The 16,295-nt window shown below is 33.7% G+C and overlaps 1 protein-coding gene across 1 annotated transcript; it reads left to right on the forward strand.

Moving 5' to 3' along the window:
* The first annotated feature begins 17 nt into the window (after positions 1-17).
* Positions 18-13,100, forward strand: LOC131936791 (coatomer subunit epsilon). The gene is made up of 11 exons (XM_059293863.1): positions 18-137; positions 6,832-6,995; positions 7,885-7,987; positions 8,340-8,389; positions 8,484-8,537; positions 8,638-8,719; positions 8,895-9,050; positions 11,459-11,527; positions 11,660-11,734; positions 12,824-12,877; positions 12,986-13,100. The coding sequence occupies exons 1-10, from the start codon at positions 42-44 to the stop codon at positions 12,875-12,877; spliced, it is 903 nt and encodes a 300-aa protein (XP_059149846.1). The 5' UTR covers positions 18-41; the 3' UTR covers positions 12,986-13,100.
* Positions 13,101-16,295: the final 3,195 nt, after the last annotated feature.

A 16,295-nucleotide genomic window follows, 5' to 3' on the forward strand; every position in this document is an offset into this window, starting at 1 on the left:
TATTCCACGTCAATTGCACATGCGCAGATCTAAACAACAAAATGGCGAATCAAACTGTTGATCAGCTTTTTGATATTAGAACTGCTTTTTTAACTGGAAATTATCAACAATGTGTTAATGAAGCCCCAAAGTTAAACGTAATAATTTGCTTTTCCAACTGTGTTTTCTAGAGTAGACTGGAATTTAAAATCGTTTAATTGAAGCGTGATCAATGTGTTGTTGTGTAGGCCTAATAAATCGGGGGGGGGGGGGGGGGGGGGGGGGGGAATTTTTTAATGGAGGCGAGCGAGTTGACGAGATTCCTTCCATAATGTTGTTGACATGGAATAAAAACGTCCTTTTTAGATTTAGACCGTAATAAAAAATAAAAACTTAAGCCTAAAATTAATTTAGAAATTTTAGGCCCTATATTTTTAGAATAAATGCTATAAAAGTTGCAAATCCAGAGAACTTGAAAATAATTTGTTGAGTTTAAGTAGGCATTCCGACTTCCGCTGTTTCGATTCGGTATTCAACATCCGGACTTTTCGATGCAGTCTTTATAAAAACTCGCCCTTTTCCGAAGAATGCCGAATCTCACTGTTGGAATCGAGTTTTTAGAAATATTCGATATAGATATTCTAGTGTAGTCGTATTATATGTTTCAATTAGAAAATTACCGCCATTATGACAATCTTTAAGCCGAAATCGATCGCACGATTCTAATGAGTTTATCTCGCGAACATGTCCCGTACGGTGCTGTCACATTCCGCTGTTTCGATTCGGTATTCAACATCCGGACTTTTCGATGCAGTCTTTATAAAAACTCGCCCTTTTCCGAAGAATGCCGAATCTCACTGTTGGAATCGAGTTTTTAGAAATATTCGATATAGATATTCTAGTGTAGTCGTATTATATGTTTCAATTAGAAAATTACCGCCATTATGACAATCTTTAAGCCGAAATCGATCGCACGATTCTAATGAGTTTATCTCGCGAACATGTCCCGTACGGTGCTGTCACATTTTAACTAAGTTTACATATTAAACCTTTTATAAGTGTCTTGCCATTAGTTGTAAGTGTCCATTAAATAAACAAATATTATTATAATAACGGTTTTATGGCACTTACTACTTCTGCTTACGAGTTATCATACATGTCAAATCCCCGAGCTAGCGCTTCGGCCTTGACAACGCCATGGCGTCGGTTTAGCACCGCATTACCTATTATCGATAAAATACGCGCACTAATGCCAATGACGTAGTTTTCGAAGTTGGAAAGAATTTAAATTGTGGGTGGCACTGTTAAAACTAGATAAAATACGTTTATCAAGTTATCTATTAAAACCGACATGCAAGAAGCTTAGGCTTACATTAAATAGTGTTAAGCATTTCACACATACCTACTTACTTAGATTTAAGGCTAATACTAATAGCCTTTAATATTTACTATTATACTTTATACTATAAATAAGTTATAGTATAGGCCTATTTCTTAGTATAACTAATGCTATATACTAGATCTATATGTATCAATTGATAAAGTAAGTCTGGGCCTATTATTAATTATGATAAGTAAAGAAGCTTGGTGATAAACTTATTTAATTATTTGTAATAATTAGGCCTATGCTTATGACATTAGTAAATAATTAACAAAAGGTGCAGCAATTGACATGGGGGGGGGGTACTAATTAATAAGGCAGTGAATTTAGAATGACATGAAAAAGGCATGATAATTATTATTCATAATAATTTAGGATACCAATTTTTACATTTAATAATAAAAAGTAACAAAAAACAAATAACAACAAACAATACAGATTTAAATGACTGCATGTTGCCAATATATATATTCATATAAGCAGATAGACAGGGAAGCTGTAACTTCTGATTTGGTACAAATTAACACTTAGCTTAATAAACTTTTACAAGAATTTAAGGTTTTTCTATTGATTAGTAATTTAGTTGTACCAAAATATCAATAGGGTCTTATAAAGGCCCTAGTATATTAAAGTAGTTTCCCTTTTGGACCTGTCAATCCATCATCCATAAAGCAGCTGAAGTAGAGTTTGTTTCTTGACCCATGCACATGAAGTGATGGTGTGGTTAGCTCTCTGCCAAGCTATCTTTACTTTCCCTTGGGTCAGGTACTCATCTGAGCTTGGTGGATGCTGCACGCTGCACAGACAGACTCGTCTGAGATCTGGACTTAAGACTTGCATGTTAGTAGTTGAGTGCTTTAACACACCATCCCTAGTTTTATTTTTCAGCATTCTTCTTATTACATGCTTCAGTATCAATAACCAAAATGTATCCTATCTATTATAGTAACATTCTGGACATACGTCCGTTGCAGTCACTATAATTACTATAAAAGGGTGCAACACCCTTTCATAGGACTTTTTAATTATATGCAGTCATACTTAATATAATTTTTTTCTATATTTTTATTTCCCCCACCCTCTAGCAAAGTTTCAATTTTAATATTAAAAAAAAAAACATAGACTTTCAGTCTGCATATTGACCTATATAGAACAGGACCCCTCACTTTAATTTGACTTGATTAGTTCTAATTATCCTTCATCAAATTTTGATTTTACTTTCATATTTCTATTGCCCACACTCTCTAGCACTAATGTGCAAAGTTTTATAATTATATCTCGAATAGCAGCAGTGGTATGCAAGCCTAAAGCCAATCACACAATTAAATCCGATGTTACAGTGATATATAACAGGTTTAATACATAACTTTAAAAATTCATATAAAAAAAACTATTAGGCCTAGAAGGATAAATTTGGTATTTTTATCAATGGGGTATATTATAGGATTAATCTGTGTACATTTTATCATTCTATGGTAATTAGGAAAAATATCCCAACATTCCTAAGTTTAAGGCTACATTTTAGGCCGGTTCGTCACTTAGATGGCTGGATTGACCTCTGACCCTGAAACGTCACGCGTCGTTTTCTGACGGTTTCTACGTTTATTTTAGGGGTCCTATCCACGACAAATTAAAGAACTGTTTATCTCGCCAATTCTCATCATTATTTTAACACAAAATGCTAATAAAATGGATAATATGACTTAGAATGCCAGAAAAAATCGCGAGAATCGTGTTTGTAAATAATGAGAGGATTTCTAGTGGAGCACTCTCCGTAAAAACTGAACCGCGGCCAAAAACGACCCAATAACGGGGAAAACGGCTCTGATAACACTAAATTACTATATAATTGAGATAATTACCATGTATATTTACAGTATTATCGATTCTACTTTCCACAATCTAATTCCAAAATGAGGTACCCACGCTGACATTTCTATCCGCTATTTTTAGTATCGTGACGTCATTGTTACGCTAGTTGCCAGACTGAAACAACTAGTTTTTGTTTTTTACGGAATGAACTGTTAAGTCTAGTATTTTAATTATTATTAAATATTATTCAATTGTAGCATGTGCGGAAAAAGTAAAATTATGGACATTATTATTGTATTAGTAATTTTATTAGTATATTGATTTTTTCTTCACTGTGGGCCGACCGTTGCTGCATTCGTGACCGGTGGTTAACCTCGTCAACGCCGCGTGGCCTATTCGTTTATATAATCAGTGATGCTCGTTCAGTGGCCTTTTTCAGCGCTAGGCCTAATTACGGGCGATTTTTAGACTTAATTGATTGGCCGTTAGCCTTTTTCATTGCTGCGTATTTTAAAAAATGCTCGTTCAGCTGCCTTTTTTTTTTGGGCGCTAAATAATCTGTTTACGGGCATTTTAAGCGTTTATTTATTTATTTTTTTAAGCTAGTTAAAAAAATTTTTTTTTTTTTATACAGCTGGCTGATATGCGAACTTTAAAAAAAAATGACCGAGCTTTAAAAAAAAAAATGACCAGAAGGGAAATAGGTCTGTTTTTCAATTAGCTTGAAGAAGGGTGGGGGGGGGGGAGAGAGAGAGAGAAGTGAAGACACCGACCATCTCGTGTACGCGTGTTCATTCTATGACGTGTACTATAGGCCTGCTGCAGTCACGGTGACCCCGCGACCGTGGTGGGATTTTTCATCCACAGGATAGTAAACATAAGCAAGCAATCACGCGAGTGACGATGTTTGGAGATTTTATTTTAAAAAAAAAAATCACATACGTCATGTTTTCAAGATGAAAAAAATTGTAATGTAAAAAAAAAAAAAGACACTAATACTCATGTATGAACCTCAGCTGCCACACTGTTGACTCAATATAATGTGATTGAGTGTAAAATGTATTTGTATTTATAAACTATCTTAACTCTTAACTATTACTATCATATTATTTTATGCATATTATTTAAAATTAGAATTTGAAATAAAAATATTTATTATGGTCGTTTGATTTATGCAGGTGTTCATTACTTCATAAAATGGTATGAATAACATGTAGAGTAGAATTTAATAAATAATAAAATAACTAGATTTCTCTAGATCTAGTTTTATTATCAACCAGTTGCTTTTTGTTATTTTCCGGTGAGTAAATAACCTAAGCTGACGCAATTACCATGGCGGGAATTAAAAGCTCGTGCACACAAGTCCACGACGTCATGTTATGCCGGTCGAGGAGCAAAAACGATGTTCTGACTTTCATTTTCCATTCTCGGAAAAATTTTAAATTCTCTCTTTTCTCGTCAACCGATTAAGCTAGATATTTAAATGTGGTGTCAAATGTTCTCTTAAGGGGTAAGGAACTTAATGGTGTATTTGAAATAACAGAATATTTAATTTAAAAAAATCCATAATTAAACCTACTACATTTCTATTTATTTTCATCAAGCCTAAGTTATATCCTGATGTTTCACTTTCGTAAGACAAATATTGATTGGCTGTACAGTAACTTAGTGATCGATAACTATTTGTTTACAAAACTTTGCAGATCAAGTTTTTAAATAACAATGCAAATTTAAAACACCATGACCTAGTTTTCTATTTTTAGCTTACAATGTGTACAATAAAATCAATGGCGGCCTATCGAATAACAGGATGCCATTGTTTATGTCGCCATTACACGTGAAAACCAAATTGTTTTTGCTTTTTTTTTAAATTTTTATTTAGTTACCGAAAATATTATAAACATCAAATACATCCAATCTTTAGTAAAGTCCGAAAAAAACCAGACATACAGGATTTTATAAACATATTAATTGTAACTACGCTGTGCAAGATTTTTAAATTAATTTATACACCTCTCAAATACCTTTGAGACTTTTCTTGCTGGTGTCCATTTTAGCTTGAATTTATTTCAGAATTTTAAAATCAAATTCAAATATTGTTTTTTTTCACATAGATCTATACCATGACAAGCCATACCCTTTAACAGACCATTAGAGACCACTTTTAATTATCTAGCTTACTCAGATGCCAAGAAAAAAAGGGATTTAAAAATTATCCAAAACGTAGACGTAGCCTAAACAATAAACATGATTTATGTGAAATAACAGAATATTTGATTTTAAAATTGGCCAATGCTAGCCGGAATAAGATTCGCATGCGCAATGGAGAGAAACTACGACTTGCCATCGCGGCGATGTTTTTGATGGTACTGCGCATGCGTGTGTTTACAACAGAACCCTAACGCCTAACACCAACCCTAATCATTTCCCTAGCTTAACCCTATCCCAAACCCTAATCCTAACCCTAGCCATAGGTCACTGTGCATGTGCAGAGCTATCTTTTGCAGACTAAGTAGAGACGTTGGGGAGAAAAATCTTCTTCCGAGTAGTCACTTCGTTTAAAATTTCATACTTCAACCTAATAAATAATATTATTTAGGTACTAGATTTATTAGTCTAGTACTTACGTAGCAGATATTTCAGATATGAGCCTAAAAGCTAAATTAAACTTAAACCATCCTAGGCCCTAACTCAATATTCCCAACCGGCTGGGAATAGCCTTGGCCCCTATTTTATGTGACATTGGTATCTAAAATTAGGCATTTTGATTCATGGCTTCCAGGTTTGTTTGTTTATATTATCTCACAGCGCAAGCTCTCGAAGCGATTTACTAAGATGGCGGCGCAGTTTTGTTTTCATTAAGGGTAGAAGGATAAAACCAATGATTTTGAAGCTTTGTCAATTTTAGTAATCGGAATTACCCATTTCTAATTCGCTCTGTTATTCAAGAATAGTAATGTGTATTTTTTACCTAATTTCTTTATTTATATAGCAAGCGACGCTTTAGTGAAAGTAGCTCTTTTTATTCTTGTGTTAACGTGAACTTAAAATCAAATAGCTTCTAAACTATGCTTCTAATGTTAACCCATTGCGCCCTGGGCTCCCCTGTGAGTACTATGGTACCTACATTAATTTTTTTTTTAAAATGCACCCTGGGCTATCCCGTGAGCACTAAGATGCATATGTTAGTTTTAAGGAGCACCCTATAATATTGACACAGTGGCACGCGACATGCGATAATTAAACTGAGCCAGGGTCAGTACAGTGCTCCCCTGTGGCAGTGCAGCTGGGGTTCCAGAGAGAGCCCTACTATGTCCCTGACACCTGGGCGGTTGGCAAAAAAATTTCATCAGACTTTCTTCTAGCCTCACAGCAACGCGCGGTGACAGGCATGCTAGTCAACGCGCGGTGACAGGCATGCTAGTCCTTTATAAATCGTCTTTAAACATTGCTAAAATACTTACACTAGTGAATCATTATTATTAAAAACATTATTTTTTATTAAACTTTATATTTTGTTTTTTTGTGTCTACTCATTAATCAAAACTGATTTCATAATCATTGACATTACCAAGTCATTATTGTATTTAGTTTAATACTATTAATCTAAACACCTTTTTTTTATTTTTTAAGAAGATTCTGTTATTGTTTTTACTTAGTTGGGCACACCAGAACTAAAAGTTGAACGAGATGTTCTTATGTACCGGGCTTATATTGCCCAGAGGAAATACGGAGTTGTCTTGGATGAGATAAAGAGTTCAAGCTCACCTGAGCTGCAGGCAGTTAAGATGTATGCTGACTATTTGTCGAATGAGTCAAAGAGGTTAGTAGTTATCTGTAATCAATATTTGACTTATTATAAACTGTCATACAATGCCTGTCATTTACTCAATAATAAATCTGTATCATACTGTATGCCTACTGTTACTTGGTTAACACAGTTGATTTTTTTTTTTTAAAAAAGGGGGTTGTTTTTATCTGGCTCATGATAAAGCTCATGGCTGCTTAGTTGAGTTCAAACCCCTAGGAATATGGCTTGATAGCTGGGGACAGCAACGTTCTAGGAGGGAAAATTCCAAAATCAAACAACTGCTGCCTTGTAGTTTATTTTGAATAAGGCGCATAATATATTGACACTACATATTTGTGTCTAAGAAAATCCTGTCCCACATTATATTTAAGAACAAAGAAAAAGTATTTTAAAAGGTTGAAATTTTTTTTTTACTGAGTTCAAAGGATGTTTTATATTTATGCAAAGACAGATCACAACATTTTAGACCTTTCTTAGTTGAAAAACTTAGTTTGTATGTGAAATCCACAACTTGGTTAGGTTGAGGAAAATTCATTTATAAAAATTACATCCAATTTGTAGCTTTCTATCAACTTTTGCACGATTTCCAGTTAATGGAAGTGATACTTTATTCTATTTCTCTTAAGCAAATCTCTCCAATTCGTATCTCATATAGCCTATTTGTGTGACTCCCCAATTAATATTTTTTAAAAATCCACAGATTTATTACCTGTTTGTTAACAGAAGTAGTCCAAAATTATTTGAACTTAATTTGAAAATTATTCAAGCACTAAGTGCTTTACATTATCAAACTGGAAAAAAATTTCAAGATGTGCTGATTTATAGCAGTATAATTATATTACCATTATATTGTTTGAAATTGCCACATGAGTTTACTAACAAATAAAACCTTTTATTTTAGAGATGCAATAGTGAAAGAATTGGATTCTAAAATGAGTGGAAATGTGGACCTTACCAACAGTACCTTTCTACTAATGGCAGGATCTGTGTATTATCATGAACAGGTAGCCTACAGTTTACTTTAGTAGCTTATGACCAGAGCACACATTGTATATCAATATATGATGACTGGGATACAGGGGATTGTTATCAGTTTGTTATATTCTGTTATATAGAGTAAGGGGTTGGTATATGGGACAATGCTACATAACTACTTTTGGTTTTTATTTTTGTACATTTTCTGCTACTTCTACAAATTACATGAAAGTATCCACATAACTAATTTCACGCATCCTTTCTGTAAACACAGTATAAAGCTTTGTAAATATTTCTAATAATTTTATTTATTTATTTAAAAAAGGAAATATGGGTACATTAAACTTGTAGGTTTATGTATTTTCATTTTTAAAATTTCAGAATTATGATTCAACACTTAGAACTCTGCATCAGTCTGACAATTTAGAATGGTAGGGGAAATAATTCTATTTAGATATGATATTTGAAAAAATTGTTTTAGATATTTTTTGTTATACAATTATTTTTTTTTACTTTTTAATATAGCATGGCATTGATGGTACAGACTTTACTGAAGATGGATCGTGTTGATTTAGCCAAGTGAGTTTTTGCTTTGAAAATAGTTTAGAATAATCATTTATGATTTGAACAAGATGTAATTTAAATTATTATTTTTTTTTGTTATGCTTATTGTTTACAGAAAAGAATTAAAGAGAATGCAGGATGCTGATGAAGACAACATACTTTTTCAATTGGCCCAAGCATGGTTTAATCTTTACATTGTAAGCATTTTATTTGAATGATATGATATAAGTATGACACTAAAACTTAATTTTTTGTACTGATAGTTTATTTAGCATATTAGTTTCATGTGAGTTTTATTTTATTATATTATTTTAAATTTTATTTTAAATTTCATTATATTATTTTAAAATTTTCTAATCTGATTTTATATAGGGAGGTGATAAATATCAAGATGCTTATTACATTTTCCAAGAAATTGCAGACAAGCACACAAGCACGCCATTACTGTTGAATGGACAGGCTGCTTGCTACATGGCTCAAGGCCGGTTTGATGATGCTGAATCAGTGTTGCAAGAGTCTATGGACAAAGTAGGTTTATAAAATTTCAGTTGTTGTGTTTCATCTCTTCTCTGAATTTTTAGCTGATAGTTTAGACCTCTTTTAATTCTTCCTTTAGCAGCTTTTCACATTTTGTAGCAAATTTAAATTTAAGTAACAAACTTTATGAACTTAATGCTGCTATATTTTTTACACTTTAAGATGTTTAAAAGCTGCTGTTCTTAAATTAATTTGCATTTCCTGCTCCTTTGGTTTTTTTTTTATTTTTAAACCCCTAATGAATGTTTAAATTTTTGAAAAAATTGAGTGTTACAGGTCCAACCCACCCTTCCTTCTCGCTAATTTTTTAGCTTATGAAAACGTACCATGGCACCCCCATCCTGGGAATATGTTTAATGCTTCACCTGCAATTTCTCATACTATGACTAAGGGTCAACTTTTTAAAACTTAAAACATACTCAGTGATCCCTTGACCATGTTAGGTTTAAAAAAACTCAATATCAGTTATTTTTAATAGCAAATGAAGTCTATAAAATCACTAATAATGAAATGGCTACCATCAGAATGATTGTAGTTGATTCAAATTTTTTGTATTTTCCAAAACACAATTTATTGATAATAAATAGTAGGCCATGTCTAATTTCAGCTTTTCTGATTTATCAGCATATACTATTGAAGGCTAATTTTGAATAATATGTTGAGTGTCATTTTTTGTTGACATTATACATCTAGAAGGTTAGGATAGTAGGAGCAAAGGCATTAGACTTGACACAGGGATATGATTACCAATTGGAAAAAGTCTACTCATTAGAGTAGGCCTATATTAGTTTGTTACAATTATTATAGGAGATTAATTAAATAGCAGCCTATCAAACCTCATGGACATTGTAAACATTTCTTATTGAACTATTAAATTGGAAGAGAAAAGTTGCCTAGAAATTGATCATTTCTTAAAAATTGTATATGTTCTGGTCACATCTCTGCTTAATTTAAAAGTATTTTAGAAAACCGTTTCAAAATGGAAATTAATGTTTAGTTGTAGTGGTAATGACAGACATGCCTACCGTCCCGCCATAATCGGAACCGTCCGGCTTTTTCACCTAAAAAAGTAATTTGTTCTGTCATTCTAATTTTTACTCAGTTTGTTTCGATTTTTTTTTAAAAATAATTAATAAAGAAAAGTGAATTGAAAAAAGGCAGGGAAAATCGATTATCTCCCTTTGGCATACGTTTTCGTTTCCTAGTTTACTTACAATGTTTACAAGTATCATCTATACTAGATTTTGCTAGACTAGATCTACATCTTCTACTAATAGATAATGTGGACAATCTAGCTACTGAACGTTCTTTTTAGTATTTGCAATAAAATCATGACTAACATGCTAATTTCTAGACCTAGAATTTCTAGATACTAGATTATTATTTATTATATTACATGATGAAGCCTTCAGCATTTGTTATTCATATAGCCTAGAACATAGCTAGGCATAAATAATCAAATCAATAATGTTATGTCAAAGCTATGGTTTTTTTTATTGGGGGGGGGGGGCTCAGGTTACTGGTTAATTTTTTTTTTTTAATGTAAGCTGACATTAAGCAGTATTTAAAAGTAGCCTAGAGACTAGTTATATTTTTAGAGTAATTTTTAATTATTTTTATTTTTGACTTAGTAAAGTATGTTCCTCTTTTTGGCTACAAATTCCTCCATTTAGGCATGACTGTTCCTACTTTTGGCTGAGAGGGGTAGGCATGTCTGTAATGATTATATTTCAGTTTATGATTTTTGAAGGACTGTAGTTCAATAACCATAAGTTGTAAACAAACAAAAACTTAAGACTTATGCAGAGCTATATTTCTGTCAAAGAACCAACAATTGAATAAACAATTTAAAAAGTGTTAGATCTAAAATTAGCTAGCTTTTCAGAAGGTTTAACACAGCTAACTTCAAGGTCAGGCTATAAAATTTTACTTAGGTATTGGAGTATGGACATTGAAAAAAAATTTCCTCTGGTCTGAAATTACTTGTCGTCATACGCCAGAAAAATAGCTTTTCTGCTAACATAGAACATGCTGGCACATGTTTTAATTTTATTTGTTTTTATATTTTCTCAAACATATGCGATATTGAATGTATTTTTGAAAAACAAGGCTTGAAATAAATACCCACTCAGGCATTAAAATTTAAAAAAAAAAATATAACATTACCATTTTCTTATATAAGTGCGTGTTTGTACTTAGAAAAATGTATACATTTTGAAAAGGCTTAACTGAAAATCAATGTTTGACATCCTAATGCTCAAAATTGTGTAGCACCAAGCCTTTAAGCTTTGATCTTTATATTTTAATTGAACATTTTTATTTATAGTACAAACTAAATAACAAAAAAATATATATATGGTAAAACTAAGGCATTCAGTTTGTTATAATTTAATCTTTAGGACAGCAATAATGCTGAGACAATCATCAATATGATCGTTCTAAGTCAGCATTTAGGCAAGGCACCAGAGGTGAGACCATTACTTGCTTATTGTACAGACACAAGAAGCTATTTCTATTAGCTCTATTGTTATTTATTGCTTTATTTAGTTACAAAATTTCAAATTAGCCAAGTTGTTCAGTATTTACAAATTTTTTGACAGGTTAGCAATAGGTACATTTCTCAGTTGAAAGATTCGCATAGAAGTCATCCCTTTGTTCGTGATTACTTACAAAAGGTGAGATTTTTAGTGGTGTTTTAGATCATTAGTTAGACAATTCGATTTTTTTTACAGCTCAAGTATTAAAAGTTCCCTTTTTAAACCTGACGGTCCATGGGGCAAGTGAAGCAGAGTTCACTTGTTTCTGTGACCTCAGCATATGAAGGGTTAGTGTGGTCAGCACTACGCCAGCTGCCTTTACCTTCCATAACTTGAGTTAGGTAGGCCATCAAAGCTAGGTGAACTGAGGGACATTCTACTGACTTGAACCCAGATTTGAACTCGAGACTTTTGGGTTTGCAGTCTTAACACTCTAGCTCATCCCATATTGATAATAGACCGTGTTGATACCATTACAGTAAAACCAGCTCCTAGCACTTATTCTAGTTCTCAATTACCAGTGTTAAGGTACAACATAGAAGTCTTGTGGAACTTAAATCTGGTTAAACCCAAGTGGGAAATAATTTAAATCTCCAAGAGAATGTATAATAATATACTATAGCTGAGTGAAAACTTATTTTTACACTCTTGTCTGTGTGTGTGTAGGTAAACAGTCTGGTTGACTTGTGGGCGATATCCTGTTGTATCAAAGTTTCGGTGATTTTCAAATACCAGAAGTAGTTCTTTATGATGTTTCCGATTTCTCAAAAAAGAAATCCACCAGATTTCTTTCAAACTCTTCTCTGAGGCCAATGGCAATGCACTGTGACATAAAATGTGACTTAATTAGATGTTTAATTAACATTTTAAAAATTAATCAATGTTTCCATTAAAAAGTACTGATTTTTTACTCTATTATACACACATCGTTTGCTTTCATTTGGTGCGCTAATCCTATTAAAGTATTAGAAAATGTATTAAAAATGTCTATAGCCTGATTGCACTGTATTGTAAGTGCCATCTCCCTTACTGTTATATAAGTTAAGAGATCATTCAAACTTTATTTACTTGAGAGTTGCATGGAAGGAGCAGAGCAAACTAATAATAAAACTGGTAGTTTTTACAGACTACATTTGCCAAAAATCCAGCTTGCACCTCTTGGTAAACAAACTTTTTAATTAAAATATGTATAATGTCTGCATAGTCACTTTGTTGGTTCTTTTTCAGGAATCTGAATTTGATAGGCTTCTGAGAAATTATGCACCAAGTGTTGCAGCATAGGTAATATATTGATAACTGAAAGTAGTCAACAGTTTATTAGTATTGATATTGTGTAAAAAGATCCTTAATTATCAGAGCTTGTTTTAATGCTTTTTTAATTATTTCCAGATACTTTAAAGCTCTTTGGAAGTGGACTCATCATTCACATTGGTGTAAATAAATAGAACTGGTTTCATTTTTGTAAAATGCTGGTATTTTATTGTGATTAAATTTCTAAACCCTTGTTTTGTGTTTTTTACAATTCATGGGAGTATAAGTATAAGTTTTATTGTAAAAAATGTTTCTGAAGAATTAATGAAAAATTTGCCATTCTGCCTTATGTCTACATTAATCAAAAGGTGGATCTGTGAAATCTCAACATTTTTAAAAATCTCTAGACTTAAAGCTTACAAGTTTAGAAAGTTGCAGCATGAATTTTTCAAATCTTTGCAATTTTTATGAGAATCCAAAAAATTCTTATATGATTGTTAATATTACTAATTAGCAGAAAAGGAACTTTTAACAAATTGTTTAGAAAAAAAGTTTTATGTTTATTTTGATAAGATTATTCATGGCAGACAGAATATCACTAATTTTTAAAAAGTGTAATGAAACAAAATGCTAAACCCAGGGTTGAGGCCAGTTTTCAGGGTTTGGAATTGAAAGTTATAACAGACTTATTGAAAGCTGCTACAGCATGGTAGTTTAAAAAAATCTAAATCGATCCATCCTGTGACTTCGTAGCCCCGGGGAGGGGGGGGCTTGGCCTGCCTCACCACCTTAGTCTTCCTCTCAGACGTCTGTTTTCATCTTCCATATCCTGAAAAATCTGCAGTAGTTATCTCTACATCCATCCATTTCATCCCAGACCTGCCTTTTGGTCTTTTAAAAAATGCTTGAACTAAACCAAGAGCTCCTACATAAAGTTAAAATGTGAAGTGTGAAAGTTTTATGGTTGGTTTTCACCTTTGACTGGAACATTAGGTAAAAAAGAATCCTCTTTAGACTAAGAGATCTTTTGGGTAGAGTTCATGTTTCTTGTATATGAAGGGAAGTTGTGGTCAGCACTCTGCCTGTGTTTCTTCCAGACTTTTTTCTCCAGGGGGGGGGGGCAGACACTGTTAAAAGTATATATTTTCTATATAAATTATATAAATTTTATGGGGGGGGGGGGGCGAAATCTGCACTCTGCCCAGCTACCTTTACTTTCCCTAACATGAGTTAGATACCCATCAGAGCTGGGAAGACAAAATGTACATAAACTCTAATTCTTGAATTTGGTGATAAGAGCTTGGCGACTTTGATCTCTAGTAGTAAGTAGCAACTCATGCAGATAAGGTTGAATTAGTCTTTCTATAAGCCATATTTAATAGTGGGACAGAGGCGAAGGTTGTCAAAGCAAGTTCAAATGGTATTTCATCTTTACTGAGCTTAGAGGAATAGCTAGAGTGGTGTATAAGATCTGAAATTCTGTAAGAGACATACTAGAAACAAAAAGCCTAAGTGACACAAAGATGGGGCACACAATGTGTCACCAGACTCAGGGGCGTAGCGAGGGGGGCGGCGGGGGGTGCGGACCGCACTGGGTGACACCATTTAGGGGGGGGGTGACACCAAGGCAAAAAATAGCAAAATATATAGAGAAAAACATAAGGAGGGGTGCAAATCGAAAGTTTGAGGAGGGTGCAAATCGAAAATTTGAAAGTTTGTCCCCGGGAAGGGTCGCTACGCCTCTGGGGGTGACACCATTAAGTGCCGCACCGGGTGAAACCCGACCACGCCACTGACCAGACTGATAATAAAAACCTAAGAACAGTAGAAAATTGGTTACGAAAACAATAAGTTTAGCACTAATGTGTTGATGTGTGTGTACAGTTGTGATCTTTGCTATATGTTAATGTCTTCCACTTGTTAGAATGTAAAAAATAGTTTCATATTACATCCCTTTTGCCCCCAGTGAATGTTTACTGGGATAAACGGTGCAATAATAGTCATAAAAAGCGCATCGTCTGCGGCCCTAGCAGAGGCGTAGCGGGGGGGGGGGGGATGTCCCCGGGCGCCGACCTTAGGGGGGCGCCAAATTGAAAGTTTGAGGGGGGGTGCAAATGAAAAGTTCGAGGGGGGGGGGCGCAAATCGAAAGTTTGTCCCCGGGCGCCGGGAGGGGTCGCTACGTCTCTGGGCCCTAGCAAAAAAATAAACCGGTAGTGATCTCCCCTAAACTTTCTCGAATATTCTTATATAAAACAACAGGGGATGGTAACTGGGGATATAGTTATGATTTTTAATCCATTTTAAATACTGAAACTTTTTAAAATAGAATAGAATCTCAGTAAAAAACAATTGCGCACCAAGCGAACGCCTAATAAAGGTGTGTACAATAGTGCGCAATAGTATTAGTACTTTATAAATTTACATTAGTTTTTTGAGAAATCGGAAGTAGCGTAAAGTACTACTTCCGGTCAACGGAAATTACTCAAAATTTAACAGAAGGTAGAGAATTAGATCTTTTACTTACATGTGAAATTTCATTTATCTATCTGAAATAGTACTCAAGTTATAGGCTTTTGAAAAATTCAAAGTAGAAAAAGTACCACTTCCGGTTATCCGAAATCGCTCAAAAGTTGATACGGATCTACGATTTTGATATAATACTTGTATATGAAATTTCATCAACCTAGCTGTAACGGTACTCAAGTTATCGTGTTTACACACGGACACACACACACACACACACACACACACACACACACGGACACACAGACATACGGACAAGATTGCAAAATTATGTTTTTCCGGATCAGTGAGATGTAAAACGTCGAGATTTGCAAAAATCTCGATTTTTTTTTTTGCACGATTACAAGACTTTCTCTATACTTCGTATATACGAGAAAGTAATAATGCAGGGCGTCTTGTATATAAAAATAAAAGTGTACCTATCTTTGCCCACAATTATTTATTAGTTTTATCAAAGTTGTGTGGCAAGCTCTTTACTGAAAGGTAACTCGCAAGGCAACCATTGTATCAAGCAATTTGTTCAGAGACGATTGTGCTGTACATGTTTTATGTGATGATTTCATCTTTGGCATCTTGTTGAAGATTTGCTGACCTGCTCTGCAGTTTTATTATTGCAAATTCTTGCATTACGATTTTAAGAGCGTAAAATTGTCGTTCACAAGACATTCAAAATTTTGAAATTTAAAACAACTTTAGTGAGCCGACCTAGGCTAAAGATTTCAGTTTCACGTTTATGATCGGCCAACTTTACCTAAATAAACATACTTTTTACTTATGGATTAACTAGAATGGTTTGGCCAGCATCGAAAATATTTAAGATCTACCAAAAATTGTATAGGCCATTCTGATGGCCAGGGTTTCTTTAAGGCTTTTTTCTCGGGGGGGGGGGGGGGGCGGAGACACTGGTAAAAGTATATGTTTTCT

The sequence above is a fragment of the Physella acuta genome, unplaced genomic scaffold, assembly GCF_028476545.2.
Source record: "Physella acuta isolate Inbredline_101_S28 unplaced genomic scaffold, ASM2847654v3 ptg000187l, whole genome shotgun sequence".
NCBI classification, from domain to species: domain Eukaryota; kingdom Metazoa; phylum Mollusca; class Gastropoda; family Physidae; genus Physella; species Physella acuta.